This window comes from Elephas maximus, chromosome 4 (assembly GCF_024166365.1).
Source record: "Elephas maximus indicus isolate mEleMax1 chromosome 4, mEleMax1 primary haplotype, whole genome shotgun sequence".
Lineage (NCBI taxonomy): Eukaryota > Metazoa > Chordata > Mammalia > Proboscidea > Elephantidae > Elephas > Elephas maximus.
In genome coordinates, this window is record NC_064822.1 from 104,275,017 (window position 1) to 104,291,768 (window position 16,752).

A 16,752-nucleotide genomic window follows, 5' to 3' on the forward strand; every position below is an offset into this window, starting at 1 on the left:
CAGACCAGGCAATTAGCTACAAGCAAAGGCCCACAGCACAGGTTGGAAGAGTGCTTCCAGTTGTGCCTCACCTGCTGAAGTTTCACAGCTGATGTCCTTTCTCACCCTGTGCACGGCTACCTCGAGGGTGGCCTGGCCAGGGCCACAAGTTGTGTGGGGCTGGAGCAGGGGAGGGAAGAGGTGTTACAATCCTATTGCCAGTGGCTTCCGTTTCCCTCAGAAGCTGTCTGTTGTGAGACCCTAGGCTCTACTCTTGATGTAGTTTTCTTTCACTTTCCAAGTGAACGCACTGCGCCCAGGGCTGTCCTTCCTGTGGTGCCAGGGAGAACCTGGGAGATGTTTTGCTAGAACTAGACACAGCCTTAATATCCGTGTATTTATTCTCAGAACATACAAACCCATCTTCTCAGAGAATAGAAAACAGAAATTTCACGCAGTGACAGAGATGAACATAGCCAGTTCACCCTGACCTCCCTTTTACTAAAAAAAAAAAAAAAAAATTCCTTGGGTGAGGGATGCCTAGAGTGAGTGGCACCCCTTGGCACAGGGGTTGTACACAGCTCTAAAAGCTCTTGAGAATCCAAATGTGAAAACAGCTGTCAAAGTGACAACAGAGGTCCAAGGTCCATAACTCTCACGGTGCCATATCCCCTGGGTCATTTCAGGCAATGGTGTTACTGCAGCTTATGCAGTCAAGTCTATGCCAAAGGTGCTCCCATCCAGGCTGCCAGGATCCTGTTCAGTCTGGGGGCAATGCCAACTGGCTGTACCCACACCCTGATAAGAGTAAACAGCCCACTGCAATCCCAAAGAACCACAGAATGGCATAGCTGGCTCAAAACCTGGCCATTTGCTCTACCTCCCTCCTATAGCAGCTCCTCTCTTTTTGAAGCTCAGGCCTTCAGACCTGGAGGTCTGGGCCAGGGCATCTGATTTGTTTTGTAAGCTCCCACAACCCAAGACTGAGGACCTGGAGAGAGGGATGTAAGGGTCCTGAAGAACCAGCATTAGGCAGCTTCAGAGCATGCCCTTAAATCCAGGTGAAGAGCGATGTGTCAGGCAAAGATGGTCTCTTCCCGGCGCTTCTTGGTGAGGATGGTGCCTGGCTTGTGCTGGGCATCTGGGTGGTTGGCTAGCTCTGGAGGACAGGAGGACACAGGGCTCTCCAGGATGGCTTGCTTCAACTCATAGAACACAGCAGAGTCCTCTTTGGTGAGGAAGGTAATGGCTACACCACTCTTGCCTGCTCGTCCTGTACGGCCAATCCGGTGGATATAATCTGGGGATTGGGAGGAATGTCAGGACGTTAGGCCAGAGCCCTGGTGCGCGGTGTCTGAAGCCTGTTTCCAAATGTATCATCTTCCTACCCCATCTCCAAGGGCAGTAAATGCAATTCATGAAGACAAACCTGAAGTTCCTACAGTACGCTTTATCACTATTGATTTTTGGTCATCCTACAACACTAAGAGTTGCCTAGCTCCAAGCTTCTCCACACCCCTGAGGACTGAAGTGTTATCCCAGGTGCTTGGACAACAAATCCAAGTAAGACAAAGGGCAGGAGCTCTTCCCATTAGGATGAGCTTTGAGAGATGGCAGTAGTGGCCTCCTCAGTGAAGCACCCCAACTTTGAGAAAGAAGAGATTAGGAGTCTCCCCCTATCCTGGACTGAAGCTGCTTTCCCCTGCACTTACCTTCAATATTTTTGGCCATATCATAGTTGACAACCATAGACACATCTTGGATGTCAATACCACGACCAGCCACATCTGTAGCCACCAAAATATCCTTGGCCCCAGCCTTGAGGTTGGACAGTGCAAACTCTCGCTGCTCCTGGCCTTTTCCACCATGCAGTGTACAAGCATTGTACTGTTGGAAGAATAGAGAAGGAGCAATGCATCACTGCAAGACACAGATGCTAAGACGGTGCAGGGACAGAGAAGAGAGGGAGGGTTGGAGACAGAAGAATAAGTGCAACTGAAAGGAGGAGAGAACAGACAAGCTGAAAAAGGGGACAGGAGAGTACAGGGTGTGGTGTGGCAGGGATACAGAGGGTAAGGTCAAAAGCAAAGCAACTGAGGCCAGATGTGGAGTCAGACAGATGTTAAGTAGTCCAAGAGACAATTAGGTGAGAGAATAGGGCAGAAAGAAGGGATCAAGAAGATGTAAGTTAAAGAGTTGAGTGGAGAAGACATACCCCTCAAATACCAGTATCGAGAGTAGGGGATCCTTACGATAAAGTACATAGGAGGCGCAGTTACAGATACTTCTTAGACATAACCAAAACACCTCATGGAATTGGATTCCTGGATTTGGAGGATTAGGACCATAGTCTCATGGGACATCTCAATCAATTGGCATAATATAGCTCATAAAGTTATGCTCTACATCCTAGTTTGGTGAGTAGTGTCTGGGACCTTAAAAGATTGTGCATGGCCATCTAAGATACAACTATTGGCCTCTACTCATTCAGAGCAAAAGACAAGGAAGGAAACAAAAAACTCAAGGAAGAAACCAGTCTGCAGGACAGTCTACACATATCATGGCCTCATCTACCCTGAAACCAGGAAACCTAGATGGTGCCTGGCTACCACTGCTGACCATTCTGACCAGGGACACAACGGACAGCCCTGGATAGAATGGGAGAAAAATGTGGAACAGAATCTCAAATTCCTAAAAAACAAAAACCTGACCTATTGGACTGGTTAAGACTGGAGGACTCCCCAAGACTTCTGCCCTGAGATATTCATCAAACTCTGAACTGAAACTAACCCCTGAGGTTACCTTTTAGATAAATAACAGATTGACTCAATTAATGAATATTATCGTAAGTACTGTGCTCCTTTAAAAAATCACCTATATTGAGACAGTAAACAATTACTTTAAAACAAAGATGAGAATGTAAGCAGGCAGGAAAACTAGATTAATGGAAAAGGAACAACCAGGAAGGAAATGAAGATGTTCACACATTGTGAAGAACATAACCAATGTCACTGAACAACTTGTGCAGAAATTGTTGAATGGGAACCTAAACTACTGTATAAACCTTCACCCAAAACACAATAAATTATTATAAAAAAAAAAAAAAAAAGAATAAAGGATCTTGATTATCAACATCTCCCTCCGGACCACATCATCCCCCACCAAACACGTAAACACAAACAGCTTTGACCTACTCTATTCCAGGTCCTCAGATCCTTCCAGAATATGTACCTCAAAATCTTCCTCTGGCCCCACCCTACTTGGATAAAGACCCATGGCAGCTTTGGTTGGCATAGCTGGAATGTCAATCAACCCAGTTCTCCTTATCACCACCAAACTGCCTTTTGCCTCTGGCCCTGACTTGTTGAATACTGGAGAAGTTAACGAATGGGTGAAAATTGAAAGCTGGCACCTAAGGAGACCCTCTAGTTTGAGAAAGCTCCACAGAGACCAGACTTTGCTCTCCCCTGCCAGACATACCCCCATCTTCTCCAGGGATTTGGCCAACACATCACAGCCCTTCTTCTGGTTGACAAAAATGATGATGGGTGGATCAAAGCCTTGCTCCAAGATAGCCAGCAGCTTTTTCCTGAGAAGAGAAAGAGGAGGAAAACAAGATACATAATTATCTCCACCCCAAGTGAAATGCCCAACCCTAATTCCAGGGTCTTCAATGCCCATGGCATTCCAAACATGAGAATAGATGCTCTTCAACAGACCAGTGCAATCACCCACCAGCCACAACTCTCACTGAAAAAAAGTCCTCAAAGCCCTTTACCCTCCCTGTTTCTGCCTGGCTTAGCGCCCTTGTACCTCTTTTCTGACTCTGACATGAGGAAGACCTTCTGTTCCACTCGTTCATGGGGCTTGCCTGCAGAGCCAATATATACCACAGCAGGTCGCCGAAGATAGCTCCGGGCCAGACGCTCCACTGCTGGGGGCATGGTGGCCGTGAACATGACTGTCTATGAAAATAGGAGACTCAGCCCTGGGCCCAGACAGACACAATCACATATCCCACATCACCACAGGCAGCCCAGCCCAGCTAAAGAATCTAAAATGAGCCCTGGTGGTAAGCTTTGATAGCCACTACTTTAGGAAACAAAGGTCCTTTGCCTTCCCATCTCTGTCCTCTGTCCACTGTTCAAGGCTTTTTATATCTTATGATGATGGGAAGGGCTGGGAGCATTTGCTAGTACCTACGGTCTGGTACTATGACACCCTGAAATCGTTTTTCCAGGGTGAAGCTAAATGGCACCACCCATAGGACTGTCAGAGGTCTGCATTTAGGCATGCCTCACCATTCTGGAAACATGTACTGTGGGCCTGCCCAGGGCAAGGAACCTAAAGCAGATTTGGGAACTTGCCCAACCTTTCCTAACCGTGGGAACCAGCCTTACTTGGCGGTATTTATGTTTCCCTGATTCAAAGTTGGCCAACATCTTCTCAGGGTCTTCAGCCTCATCCGTGTCTGGCTTCTGGTTACTGACAGGCATGTGCTCCAGGATCTTCTGGACATCTGGCTCAAAGCCCATGTCAATCATCCTATCTGCCTCATCCAGAACCACATAGGTACAGCGGCTCAGCACCAGGTAGCGGTTCTCCAGCACATCAATCAGACGTCCCGGGGTAGCAATCACAATCTGAAAGGTACAGTGTAATCGTATGTGGCCCCAGCAGGTACCTCTTTCTTCTGCCTCCTGTGAGCTACCCACCTACTTTTGCAACAGATCTCCAATGCTAAGGAACTGGCCCCCAACCTCTAGTTATGTTTGGCAGTGAAAGTTCCTGAGAATTGGCATGAAATGACTACTTGCAACTTTGAATTTTTCAGGAATGAACAGGGTCTTCTGAGTTAGGTCTGGGGTTAGACAAGAGGAGGCAAAATCAGAACATACTTTCCTAGATGGGAAAAGACTAAGAGATACTGTGGAGAGACTAGTATAAAGGAATTACATTGAGAAGTTTGCAGAAGACACTCAATTCCTATAGGAGACTTCTTATAAAAAGCTGTTTTCCTATTCTTCCACCCCATCCTGAGATGAAGGCAACACACAAAGTCAATAAGATGATCTAGCAGAGTGACACAGGCTTTGGATTTGAATCTCAGCTCTGCCCATTACTAGCTGTGGGTGACTTTGGACGTTATTAACCTGAACCTCAGCTTCATCTTTAAAATGGAGATCTCACATGGTTGCTGTTGAGAATTAATGAGCAAATATACATATACGATGTGCCTAGTACAATTCCTGGTGCATAAGTTCTCAGTAATTGTTGTCGTGTGCCATCGAGTTGATTCCAACCCCTACTGACCCTATGCAACAGAGTAGAACTGGTCCATAGGGTTTTCTTGACTGTAATCTTTATGGGAGCAGGTCGCCAGGTCTTTCTCTTGCGAAGCCGCTGGTGGGTTCAAACCGCTGACCTTTTGGTTAGCAACTGAGCACTTAACCTCTGTGCCACCAGGGCTCCTTCTCAATAAATAGCGGCTCACGTGCGTGAACACACATGCACACACACACATATATATATATACATAAACCAAGCTTCTTCTTAATTTCACTGAACATATACGGAAGAACCTAGAAACAGAACCCCAAAGTAGACAGTTGCCAAACAGTGGGCTAGCTGCCGGCTGAGTGAACGAACCTCACAACCCATGCGCAGCCTGAAGCCCTGGTCTTCTCTGGAGATGCCGCCAATGACAGCCACAGTGCGGATGCCCAGCGGCTTCCCAAATTTGATGGTCTCTTCCTCAATCTGCTGGGCCAACTCACGAGTAGGTGCCAGAATGATGGCATAAGGGCCTTGGTCTGATTCTTCGATCCTGTGGTAAATGGGGCACCCCACAGTGTCCTCAATCTTGTCATCCAACCACAAACAGGAGCAAGACAAAGTCATTCTTACAGGCAGCTATGGAAATGGAGGGAGGCGGGTAGGATACACTGATCTCATACAGAAACCAGAGATTCCAGGATAACAAAGTTCTCCAAGGAGTGATTCTTGCCAGCAATAAAACCATATGCTTCTTTGATATCATGATTCAATTATTCCCCAATGTCCATCCCAGACTAAAGAAGGGTGTTTTTGATTATAGATTTAAAAAGAAAACCAAACACTCATTTGCTACATTCACCTTCCATACCCAGCCAAAACCATTTCACCTGGAGCCAGTTGACCCCACCTGTCAATCTTGGGGAGAGTGGTGATCCAGACCAGCAATGGTATAAGGAAGGCTGCTGTTTTGCCACTGCCAGTCTCAGCTACACCAATGATGTCACGATTCTGTAGCCCAATGGGAATTGCCTGACGCTGGATAGGCGTTGGTTCCTGTAGTGACCCAGAGGCAGAAAAGGGTACAGGCAGAATTATACCACCTGGTCTACTCTGACAGAACGCGCACATATGCTTAACACAATGTTAAGGAATGGGGATTTGAGAAGCAATACAATCACTAAAGACCAGAACTTCCACCAGAAAGTGATACAGACAAGGTCATCTTGGTGCCCACAGGCAGAGAAGACACCAAACAATCAAGGAACAAAGTTCTCAATCTCTAAAAAGTTTAAATCCCCTAGAATGTAGGAAAATTCAGGTCTTCTGAGCCATTCTGTGCCCCCTTACCTTGTAGCCACACTTGTCAATAACCTCCAAGATGTGTGGAGGTAGAGAGGAGTCTTTCCAGGATCGGATAGGATTGGGGATCTTGCCACCTTTGGTGGTGATGCTGTAGTCCTCACGGAAGATCCGCCAGTCCCTGTCTGTCATCTCGTCTAGCTTCTTCTGGGACCAATGCCGATCATCCCAACGCTGCTTGGCTTCCTTCTTACGAAGTTTGCGGAGTCTTGCCCTGAAGCAGGACAAGAGAAATCAGTGTCTTCCAACTCCTTTCTGTAGAGGCTTGAACTCTGCCCAGCCACTCCCAGCCCTGATCACTCACTCCTCCTGCTCCTTTTCTTCCAGTGTTCGCCTCTTCTCCATTAGGTCTCCGTAGAAACGTGACTGCTCTCGTTTCTGCTGCTTTAGGTCAATGCCTGCAATGAAGCCTCGCCCCAACAACTGCACCTGGTGCCGTTCTTTGTACCTGCAATTGAGACAGAGGGAAAAAAAGGAGAAGGAGCTGTTACAGCAGTAAAAGGAAAGGGTAGACCACCAATGTGCAACAGTGCCCCTCTATGGCCAGGATCGTTCCTTATCCAGCAAGCTGACTACTAGTTTACCACTTTTCCCACCCCGGCTTACTTCCAGTTCCCTCTAGAAACTGCCTAGGGTAAAAGACGTAGAGCTCAGGCCCAAGGCCACTCACAGAGGGTTGTAGTCAATGGATGTGTCTTCAGATGCATCCCACTCAAAGACAAACTTGCGATCATTGAGATGCCTCGTTCGGCGCCGCTTCTTGATGCCACCCAGGTAACGTTCCTGCCAGGGAGACAGCACAAAGCTCATAAAGCTCGAGGCCCAAATCGCACATTTTGGAGAATGCAAAGATCAGAATGGCCAAATAATCAGACCTCAATTTTTGTGGGGGAGGGTGAAGACAGAGCAAAGGTATGTACCTTAATGGCATGCAGTTCCTTGCTCTTATCCTTCTCTTCCCGGATCTTCTGCCGCCCTTCCTCATCCTCATTTCCATTGGTCTCCCGCTCCATCCTCTCCCTTCGCTCCCGACGTTCTCGTTCCTGAGGGTCTTCTGCAGACCAAAGAAAGCAAAGTTGCAGAAGAAGTCAGTGGAAGTAAAAAGGACAGAGAGTGTAGGGAACCCACACAATGTTCACCAAATGAAGAAAAAAGGAGTAATTTATGATATGAGAAAAATGGAGATCTAAGAGAAAGTTATTTTTCTCATGAACTTCCCCCATTCTCCCCTCTACCAAAATCCAGAGCAAACAGGTTTCTCCCGGTCCTGAGTGCCCATAATCCCATCCCACCATCTCCTGCCCAATCTAGGAGTTACACAGGGTAGAAAACGAACCCAACATCTTCCTGCCCAAGTCTTGGAACTGTTTCCTCTTCTTCCTCTCCTCTTCAAGCATTTTCTGCCGCTCTTCCACCTCCAGCTGCCGCCGCTTTAGAGCTTCAGCCTCTCGTTCTGCTTTGGAGAGGAACCTGGGCTACAAAACAGATTGGGACTCTTAACAAAGGATCTGGGAGCAGAGTACAGTCATATCACTGATGGGGAAATGGCAGAGAGCCCTAAAATATTTGCTCAGGCATTAAACCTGTTGAGAAAAACACAAATAGGCCTAGGACCCCAAGCCTGTACCTTAGCCTCAGCTTCTTCCTCAGCCTTTTTCTTGGCCAGAAGTTCCTCCAGGGATAATGGCTGGGCCTGAAGATAAAACACAGGACTTCTGTCCATAAAGGCTCTCATCCTCTGAAGATGAAGAGGAAGATAAGAAAATCTTTCCTTTCCTTTACCTTGGGCTTCTTATCACCATGTTCATCCTCTTCATCCTTCCTAGAGTCTCTGTCCTTCCGAGATTTAAAATCTTTTCCTCGGCCAGGAGACAAGCTTTAAGGAAAAGGAACAGGAAAGGTCCATACTGCTATCTTACCTGCAGCCTCTGGATAAAATTCAGGCTGAGGCCAAAAAAAAAAAAAAAAAGGACGGAAGTTTACCCATGACTCAACAAGACTGGCCCGTGGTCATCCATCATGTTCTGAAGCTCCCTTAGCAGGCATGGCTACTCTGTTGCTCTGAAACCTGATTGATCATGGCCCTGCTTTGGCCACATCCTACCTGAATCTCCTTTTCTGAGACTAATCTCTTCTGGGAAATGTGTCTTCACTACTGACATCAAAAATATCTCCTCCAAATAGCAGTTGCACATTGGAAAAAAAAAAAATTCTGCTTAACTTTATAACATACAGTGAATTTAGCCTACAGAGCCACCCACCCACACTGCTCCCAGATACGGCGACATATTCCCCTGCCTCATCTTTCCTTCCTACCAGTCCCAGCAACTCTTTCCCATGCCTGCAAGAAATTTCAAACAACCCCACTGTGTTTCTGTTATGAGCATTCTGTCCTTTGCCCTGAATTCTAACTTACACGCTCTGGGCCTAATAAGAACTGTGCATAGAAACTTTCCAGAGAAAAGAGATCAAGACACTGGGGCATTATGCTATCCTTATAAATATATGTTATATATCCTGGGTAGGACACTGATCTGATGGAGATAAAGGAATGTTCTGTACACTGGTAATCTTTTCAAACTAATTTCTAAACTCTAAGGACAGGCTGACCCTCAAAGGGTTATACTAACTGATAATGCTTTCAAAAGAAGACAGCTCTGCAATACTACCAATGAGATCTGCTAAGGGAAACTGATTTCTCTATGAACCTGAGCCAGATCAGATGTGAACAAGAAGAGATGGCAGTGTTCCCCTGAAGCCCGTTCTCAGTCCTTAGGTACCTGGATCGTTTACGGTCCTTGTCCCTTCTGTGCCCATCCTTGTCCCGATCTCGGTCTTTCTTGTTCCGATCTCGCTCCTTATCACGTTCTCGTTCTTTGTGCCGTCGTTCTCTAACAGACAGAAAATTTAAGAAATCACTTAACAATCCTCCTTCACTGCAGACCTAAGGTTTCCATGATCTTTTCTCCTCAAAGTAAGTGTTTTTCAATCTGGGGAATGTGTTTTCTGGTGAAGTTACAAGGGAATTCTAAGGTCTTATAGTTCAGAGTTGTACTGCTAAGTATTAATGGTAATGACAGACCATGGACTATGTGAGCTGGTGACCTACCTTCCTTGATTCTCTGGGCCTCCATCTTACAAGTTCCCTGTAATCTTTAAAAGCTGCTGGGTCACTGAGGGAAACTGAAAACACTTGCAGGTCTAAGTAGGCTAGGAATAGGGAAATGTGCAAAAGACGAATGTCCTAATACTGGAGGCATGAAGGGAACCAAGAAAGAGACATCTGAAATGTACTGTCTGTCCCATGTAACAGACGTAAAAAGTTATTTACCTTTCTGTAGACTTGGAACGTGAACGGGAGCGAGAACGGCTGCCCCCTCGACGTCTATCCCTTGAACGATGCCGCTTCCTATCCTTAGATGGCGAAGACTTCCGGTCCCGGTCTCTTTCTCGCTCTCTGTCAGGAGTCCGAGATCGCTTCCTTTCCTCCTTGGAAGGTGATGCATCACGGTCCTTCTTGTCAGCCAGTTCTCCTGCCATCTGTTGTGGGTAAGAGGAGTACTCGTTATATACTTAGTACTGTCCTAAACAGCTGATTTATAATTCACTTAATCTGAAAAAACTCTATGAGAAAGATACATTAGTATGGCCACTTTACTGAAGAAAAAAACTGAAGCTCAGGTATATAAAGCAATCTGCCTAAGGACACACAGGCAGTAGGTGGCAGATGGCAGAGCCAGGCAGTATAGCTCCAGAAGCTCGCTCTTATTCACTACACTATGCTGTCTCTCTTCTCTAATTCCTTTTTGTATATGTTCATTTCTAAATTTGTACAATGAATATGCCATATTTTTTGTAATTAAGACTCCAAAAGAGTATTAAAAAGTGTTAGGGAATAAACAGTGTACTAACTCTAAAAGCAGCTTGTATTGCTTATCTTAGGATTCAGTCTGCCAGCCCACCAGGATCAGTCACCATATCTTAGTAAGTCTAAGGGAAATAAATTCTCTTGAGCTCATAAAGAAAACTCAAAAGAGGAGAAAAAAAATAACTTTGAGATTTGGAATTGCCATAAGCACCCAAAAGAACTAGGCTCATGAAATATCTGAATTTAATTGGAGAAACAAGGTCACTTTTACTCAGATTAAAAGAAATGTACCCATAACTAAAACAAAACAAAGCCAGCTGCTGTCAAGTCAGTTCTGACTCACAGCTCCCTTTGGAGTCCCAGAAATCCTGACTGCCATTCTGTGCTCAGACTTCGACAGCCTGGATGATCTACATCCACATTACCCAGTTTCATGAAAGGTTTGAGCAGGAATTTGTTCTGTTTCCCTTCAGCCACAGTCAACTGTCCCTACTTCAGCCAGGAACTAAAATGATATCAAGTCTGAATCTACCTCTACCCCATCATCAACATCATCCCTACAGCTTGCAATATATTTTTTAGAAATTATTTTATTCCTCATCTACTAATTTATCATTTGGTGGCTCAAACCCACCCAGTGCCACCACAGAAGAAAGGCTTGACAATCTGCTTCCGTAAGATTACAGCCAAGAAAACTCTATGGAGCAGTTCTACTTTGTAACACGTGGGGTTGCCATGAGTCGGCATCAACTTGATGGCAACCGGTTATTTTATCCACAAGTGGTTCACCTGGAATATCAGTTCCCTAAGCTTTAGCTAGGAGCCCTGGGTGGCACAGATGATTAAGTACTCGACTACCAGCCAAAAGGTTGACAGTTCAAACCCATACAGAGGCACCTTAGAAGACAGGTCTGGAGATCTAATTCTGAAAGGTCACAGCCACTGAAAACCCTATGCAGCAGTTCTGCTCTGCACACTTGGGGTCACCATGAGTCGGAATTGACTCAAATGCAACTAACGACAAAAGCTTTAGCTTACCGTTCCCTTTCCCATACCATTCCTTCCCATATATCCTTAAGAAGGGGGGAAGTACAATGGTGAGAAAAGAAAAATGAAATGAACAAGTAGCACTTTCAAAAGGTGGAGACAACCCACTTTAATCTGACAATTGCCTGAGTAATGAATGAATGAATGTTCCATATCAGTACAGCACACTTAATACATGGGAATTATATTTGTCTCTCCAACACACAGCCCTAAGGAAACGGTTCAGAGAAAAAGCTATCTTCTCTATAAAGCATCCTGGACATCATTTATTCTTTCAGCAAATATTCATTGAGTACCTGGTATGTGCCAGAAACTGTTCTAGGTGTTGGAGCTACAACAGTAAACAAACAAAAAAATCTCTGATCTCATAACACATTCTAGTGTGGGAGACAATAAACAATTACACAGAAAGATAAGAGAATTTCAAATAGTACTGGGTGCTAAGGAAGAAAATAACAGAGGGTGACATCACGGAGAGGAAGAATTTTTAGATGACATTTTCGCTGGAACTTGAATGATGGGCAAGAAAGCGCTATGCAAAGATCAGGGAAAAGAACTTATTAGGTAGGAGGGACAGCGAGTACTAAAGGCACTTGTTTGGCATGTCTGCCAATTAAAAACAGACTTATGTGGCTGAATGGCAGTGACCTGGGGGAAGACTGACTCAAGGTGAGGTCTGTGAGGTAGGCAAGAGTTGGGTTATGGAAATATGCTATATACCAGACTAAGGAATCTGGATTTTAATCTATCTGTAACAGGAATTTCAGAAGGGTTTTAAACAGGAAGTGATGTAATCTAAATTTATATTTTAAAAGAATTACTTTGGTGACTTGCAAGAAAATATACTAGAGAGGCAAGGGGGAAAAAGACCACTAAGAACACTATTATAGTACTCTAGGCATGAGATGTTGTAGGAAAATGGCAATGGAGATAGGAAGAAGTAGATGGGAAGCTTTAGGGTATACTTTGAAGGCAGAGCTTACAGGACTTGCTGATGAAGGTAGAAAGGGAAAGAGGGGACCCAAAGACAACTCTTGAATTTATGGTTTGAGCATCCTAATGGTTGGTGCCATTAGTGAACTAGAGGAGACTAGGGGAGGCACAGATTTAGGAGGAAATCAGAAGTATCACTGTGACTATGTTGAGAATACGATGTTAATAAGACAACCAAGTGGAGATTCCAGAAAGGTAGATGGATAAGCAAATCTGGAACTCAGGGGAGAGTTCAGGACTGGAGACAAAAATCTGAGTCTCCAAAACATAGATGATTTTTAAAGCCACGGGGCACTAAATGATAATTACTACCTAAGCAGACAATATAAATGGAGCCCTGATGGCGCAGTGGTTAAGAGCTTGGATGCTAACCAAAATGTCAGTGGTTCAAATCCACCAGCTACTCCTTGGAAACCCTTTGGAGCAGTTTTATTCCATCTCATAGGGTCGCTACGAGTCGGAATCTACTCGATGGCAACGGGTTTGGTTTTTTTTTTCTGGTTTAGGCAATATAAAGAAAATAGAAAAGGACTCAGGACTGAACTCTGGAACACTCCCACATTTACAGATCAGGCAGAGGAGGAGCCAGAGAAAAAGACTGGAAAGAAGCAGTAGCCAGTAAGAAAGGACAACAAAAAGCAACGCATGGCATCACAGAAGTCAAAAAAGTATTTCAAGGAGGGAACGGTCAACTGTGTCAACTACTACTGAGGTAGAGAAAAAAAACAGGAGATAGAGAAGTGGCCATTGCATTTGGAAAAATGAGATTGTTAGTGACCTTGACAAGAGCTGTTTTTCATTGGTATGGAGGGAAGAGAAGCCTGAGTGGTTTGAGCTGAGGAGAGAATGAGAAGTGAGAATACGAAAACAGTGAATACAGGCAACTTTTATTGTAGGTTCTACTTATCACATAGGAATCCTGGTGGCACAGTGGTTACTAAGAGCTTGGCTGCTAACCAAAAGGTCAGCAAGTCAAACCCACTAGCCATTCCAAGGGAGAAAGATGTGGCAGTCAGCTTCCGTAAAGATTTACAGCCCTGGAAACCCTATGGAGCAGTTCTACTCTGTCCTATAGGGTAGCTATGTATCGGAATCAACTCAATGGCAGTGGGATTTATCACAAGGGTCAGATAATCAGGCTGACTCTGACCAACTGCTTCCAAGTAACCTCCTATCAAACCTCTAAATCTTGGCATTCCTCAGTTCATGTAGGACAGAGGCAGATTCTTTTTTGCTTTCAATGAAGTTTTTTTTTTTTTAATAATATTATATTAAGTTTTTGGAGAAAGTTTACATAGCAGATTAGGTTCCCATTTGATCATCTCTATACAAATTCCTCAGCGACAGTAGTTACCTTTTTCACAATGTGTCAACATCCTCTTTAATTGCACCTGGTTGTTCCATTTCCAGTATTCTAGTTTCCCTGTTCCCTTATCTTCTCATCTTTGCTTTAATTGTTGATCTTCTAATTTCATACACACGGTTTTTTAATAGAGCACCATACTCACAAATAATGTCCTTTATTTTGTGTGCCAATCTGTTATTTCACTAAAAGGTGACCTCAGAGGATAGTTTCATTCAAGGTTTATAAAGGATCTCATGGTAATAGTCTCAGGGACTCCTCTAGCCTCAACTGGTCCAGTAGGACTGGACTTCTTAAAAATTTGAGTCCTGTTCTATCAGGGTTCATCTACTGTGGCCCTGATAAGAATGGTTGGTAATGGTGGCCAGGCACCATATAGTTCTTCCAGGCTCAGGGCAGATGAGGCTATGGCTCCTGCAGGCTACTAACCCTATAGATTAGTTTCTTCTCTGAGACCTTTGCTCTGGATGAGCAGAGACCAGTAGTTGGATCTTAGACCGCTGCTGGCAAGCTTTTAAGACCCCAGATGCTACTCACCTCAGTAGGATGCAGAATATGAACTTTGTGAACTATATTATGCCAACTGACTGAGTTGTCCCATGAGGCTAAGATCCTAAGCATTCAAAGTATTTGGTTACATCTGAGAAGTACCTGTAACAGTATCTTCTATGAATATGTGTGCACACACCTATCTCTATATACACATACACATAGATACTTCTATTTGTGCACATATATGTATACATCTGCACCTACCTATATACAAATGTACCTATACACCTACATATGTGATCATACACTCACTTTTTGGTTATTGTTGGTGTTGCCAAGTTACATATGTCACATTGTTTAGTATAAATATCCTTTTCTCTTGTGTGGTTCTTACTGGCATCATTTTCTTTGGTCAAGCTGTGCTCATTACACCCACATTCAGAGCTACTCTTCCCATCACCAAAAATAACAAGTATCTACAATCTAGAGAGTTATACCCGCTCAATGAAGTATTTTATCAAGCATTCCCTATATGCAAGGCACCCTAGGCACTGTGTGAGTTGCTAATGGAAATGAGGAAGACCCTGTCCACAAGTAGCTCATAGTACAACAGAAGTGAGAAGACACATATAGTGGACAGATGCCAAGATGATGGCTCAGATGAAGGAGAGTTCAAACAAGGAGTTTCCTTTCATTTGTGAGAGGGGATGTGGAAGGCTCTGTAGAGGTAGTGGCTCTTGAGTCTTAATTATAGGTAGAATTTGAAGATGTATAACTGAGGGTACGGAAAGAATGTCATTCCCAGCAAAAGAAATAATACAGGAGGTGCACAGGCAGGAAAGCATAGATTGGTTCTGGGAGAAAAGCTGGAGTTCGTTTGGCTGGAACAAGGGCTACTCGAAATATGAAGGAATAAGGTCGGATTGGGCATATCACAGGTGCTGTGTCCTTGGACGGAGGTCTGGGCCCGTAATATCGTCGACTGGCCTATGCCCCCCAGGAGCCAACACCGCCCCTGGGGCCCCGCGCCCCTTCGCCCCAGCCCACAGGACCTTCTCGGGCTCGTGTCCCTTCCCTGAGGCATTCTTTACCCCCTTGGCATGTGCCACCACCATACTCCCATTCCCGCCCTTTCTGCAAGTTCCTGGGAACCGCCTCCATCGCCCGGGACTCACCACCCTGACTCTGAACCGCCCAACGCGGCCTCAACGTCGCGAAGCAGTCGCCATCTTTCCCGTTTCCTGGTCGCGGAGGTACGCCCCCGGCCGCGCGGCAAACTGGGAAGGCGAGTTTCAGACACCGGGCAGCGAGGGCCGACAACGGGAGAATGAGAACTACCAGTCCCAGAGTGCACGGCGCGAGCGCTTGCGCCAGGCCGCGGGCCGCGGGGTCTGCTGGACAATGTGGTTCGCCAAAACTTTTGAGTAGGCTAGGGGCGGGACCCGGACGGGGCGGGGGCGGGGGCGGGGGCGGGGGGTTAGTTTTCCGACGGCTGAGTTCCCGCAAGAGGTTCTCAGCTGCGTAATCTTCCTGGAATATGATGGTCTCGTTAGAAATTGGAAATCCTGGTGGTGTAGTGGTTAAGAACTACAGCTGCTAACCAAAAGGTTGGTATGTTCAAATCCACCAGGGGCTCCTTGGAAACTCTGTGAGACAGCTCTGCTCTGTCCTGCAGGGTCCTTGTGAGTCGGAATCCACGCCACTGCAAGTTTTTGTTTTTTTTTTTTTAAATTATTAGAAACTGCAGTCATAACGACTCTCATGGCCTGTGGCTTACAGGGGAAGAATTTAAGAGTTTCATTAGATATCAACAGCAAGTACTTACAACCGTTTGTGGAGAGCCGTTTTTGCAAAAACGTGAGGTTCGAGATTATTAGCCCCGTCTTAAAGATGGACGAACTAAGGGTTAGGTTACAGGGGTAGCCTAGTATTTCACAAGAGCGGGACAGTTCTTTGTGCGAGACTATCCCACCCTTTGGAGGACTTTTTAGGCAACCCTGGTCCCTCGGGGGTAAATGCCGGTAACCTCAGCTATTGTGACAACTCAAAAAGAACCCACACATTTCAGAGTCCTCCTAGGAGGGAAGTATCCCTGGGCTGTGGTACCCGTTTTCTCAACATTCTTTCTCCACATTCCAGGTAGGACCCTCGCTTTCTCATTTCCTTGCCTTTTTGGATCTGGATCTGGGCCTTCTTGGGATTTACACTTCTTTCTTCCTCCTATTACCCCCTCTTCACTCCTCCACTGAATTCCTTAACCCCATATTATGTGCTCATTTTGTTTTTCTTTGGGCTTATGGGTTCATAATGCTTCCTCTAAAAAAAACAAAACAAACAAAACTCTTGCAACTTCTAGGATGTTTAGATACCAGGA

The 16,752-nt window shown here is 45.3% G+C and overlaps 1 protein-coding gene across 1 annotated transcript; it reads right to left on the reverse strand.

The window, feature by feature from the left end:
* Positions 1 to 362: 362 nt before the first annotated feature.
* DDX23 (DEAD-box helicase 23) lies at positions 363 to 15,644 on the reverse strand. The gene is made up of 17 exons (XM_049882984.1): positions 15,554 to 15,644; positions 9,947 to 10,155; positions 9,396 to 9,506; positions 8,398 to 8,491; positions 8,243 to 8,308; positions 7,952 to 8,090; positions 7,536 to 7,669; positions 7,286 to 7,398; positions 6,920 to 7,063; positions 6,604 to 6,829; positions 6,164 to 6,309; positions 5,629 to 5,806; positions 4,380 to 4,622; positions 3,793 to 3,944; positions 3,460 to 3,568; positions 1,692 to 1,866; positions 363 to 1,279 (listed from the first exon to the last, which is right to left on the reverse strand). The coding sequence occupies exons 2-17, from the start codon at positions 10,153 to 10,155 to the stop codon at positions 1,056 to 1,058; spliced, it is 2,463 nt and encodes an 820-aa protein (XP_049738941.1). The 5' UTR covers positions 15,554 to 15,644; the 3' UTR covers positions 363 to 1,055.
* Between the last annotated feature and the right edge of the window lie 1,108 nt (positions 15,645 to 16,752).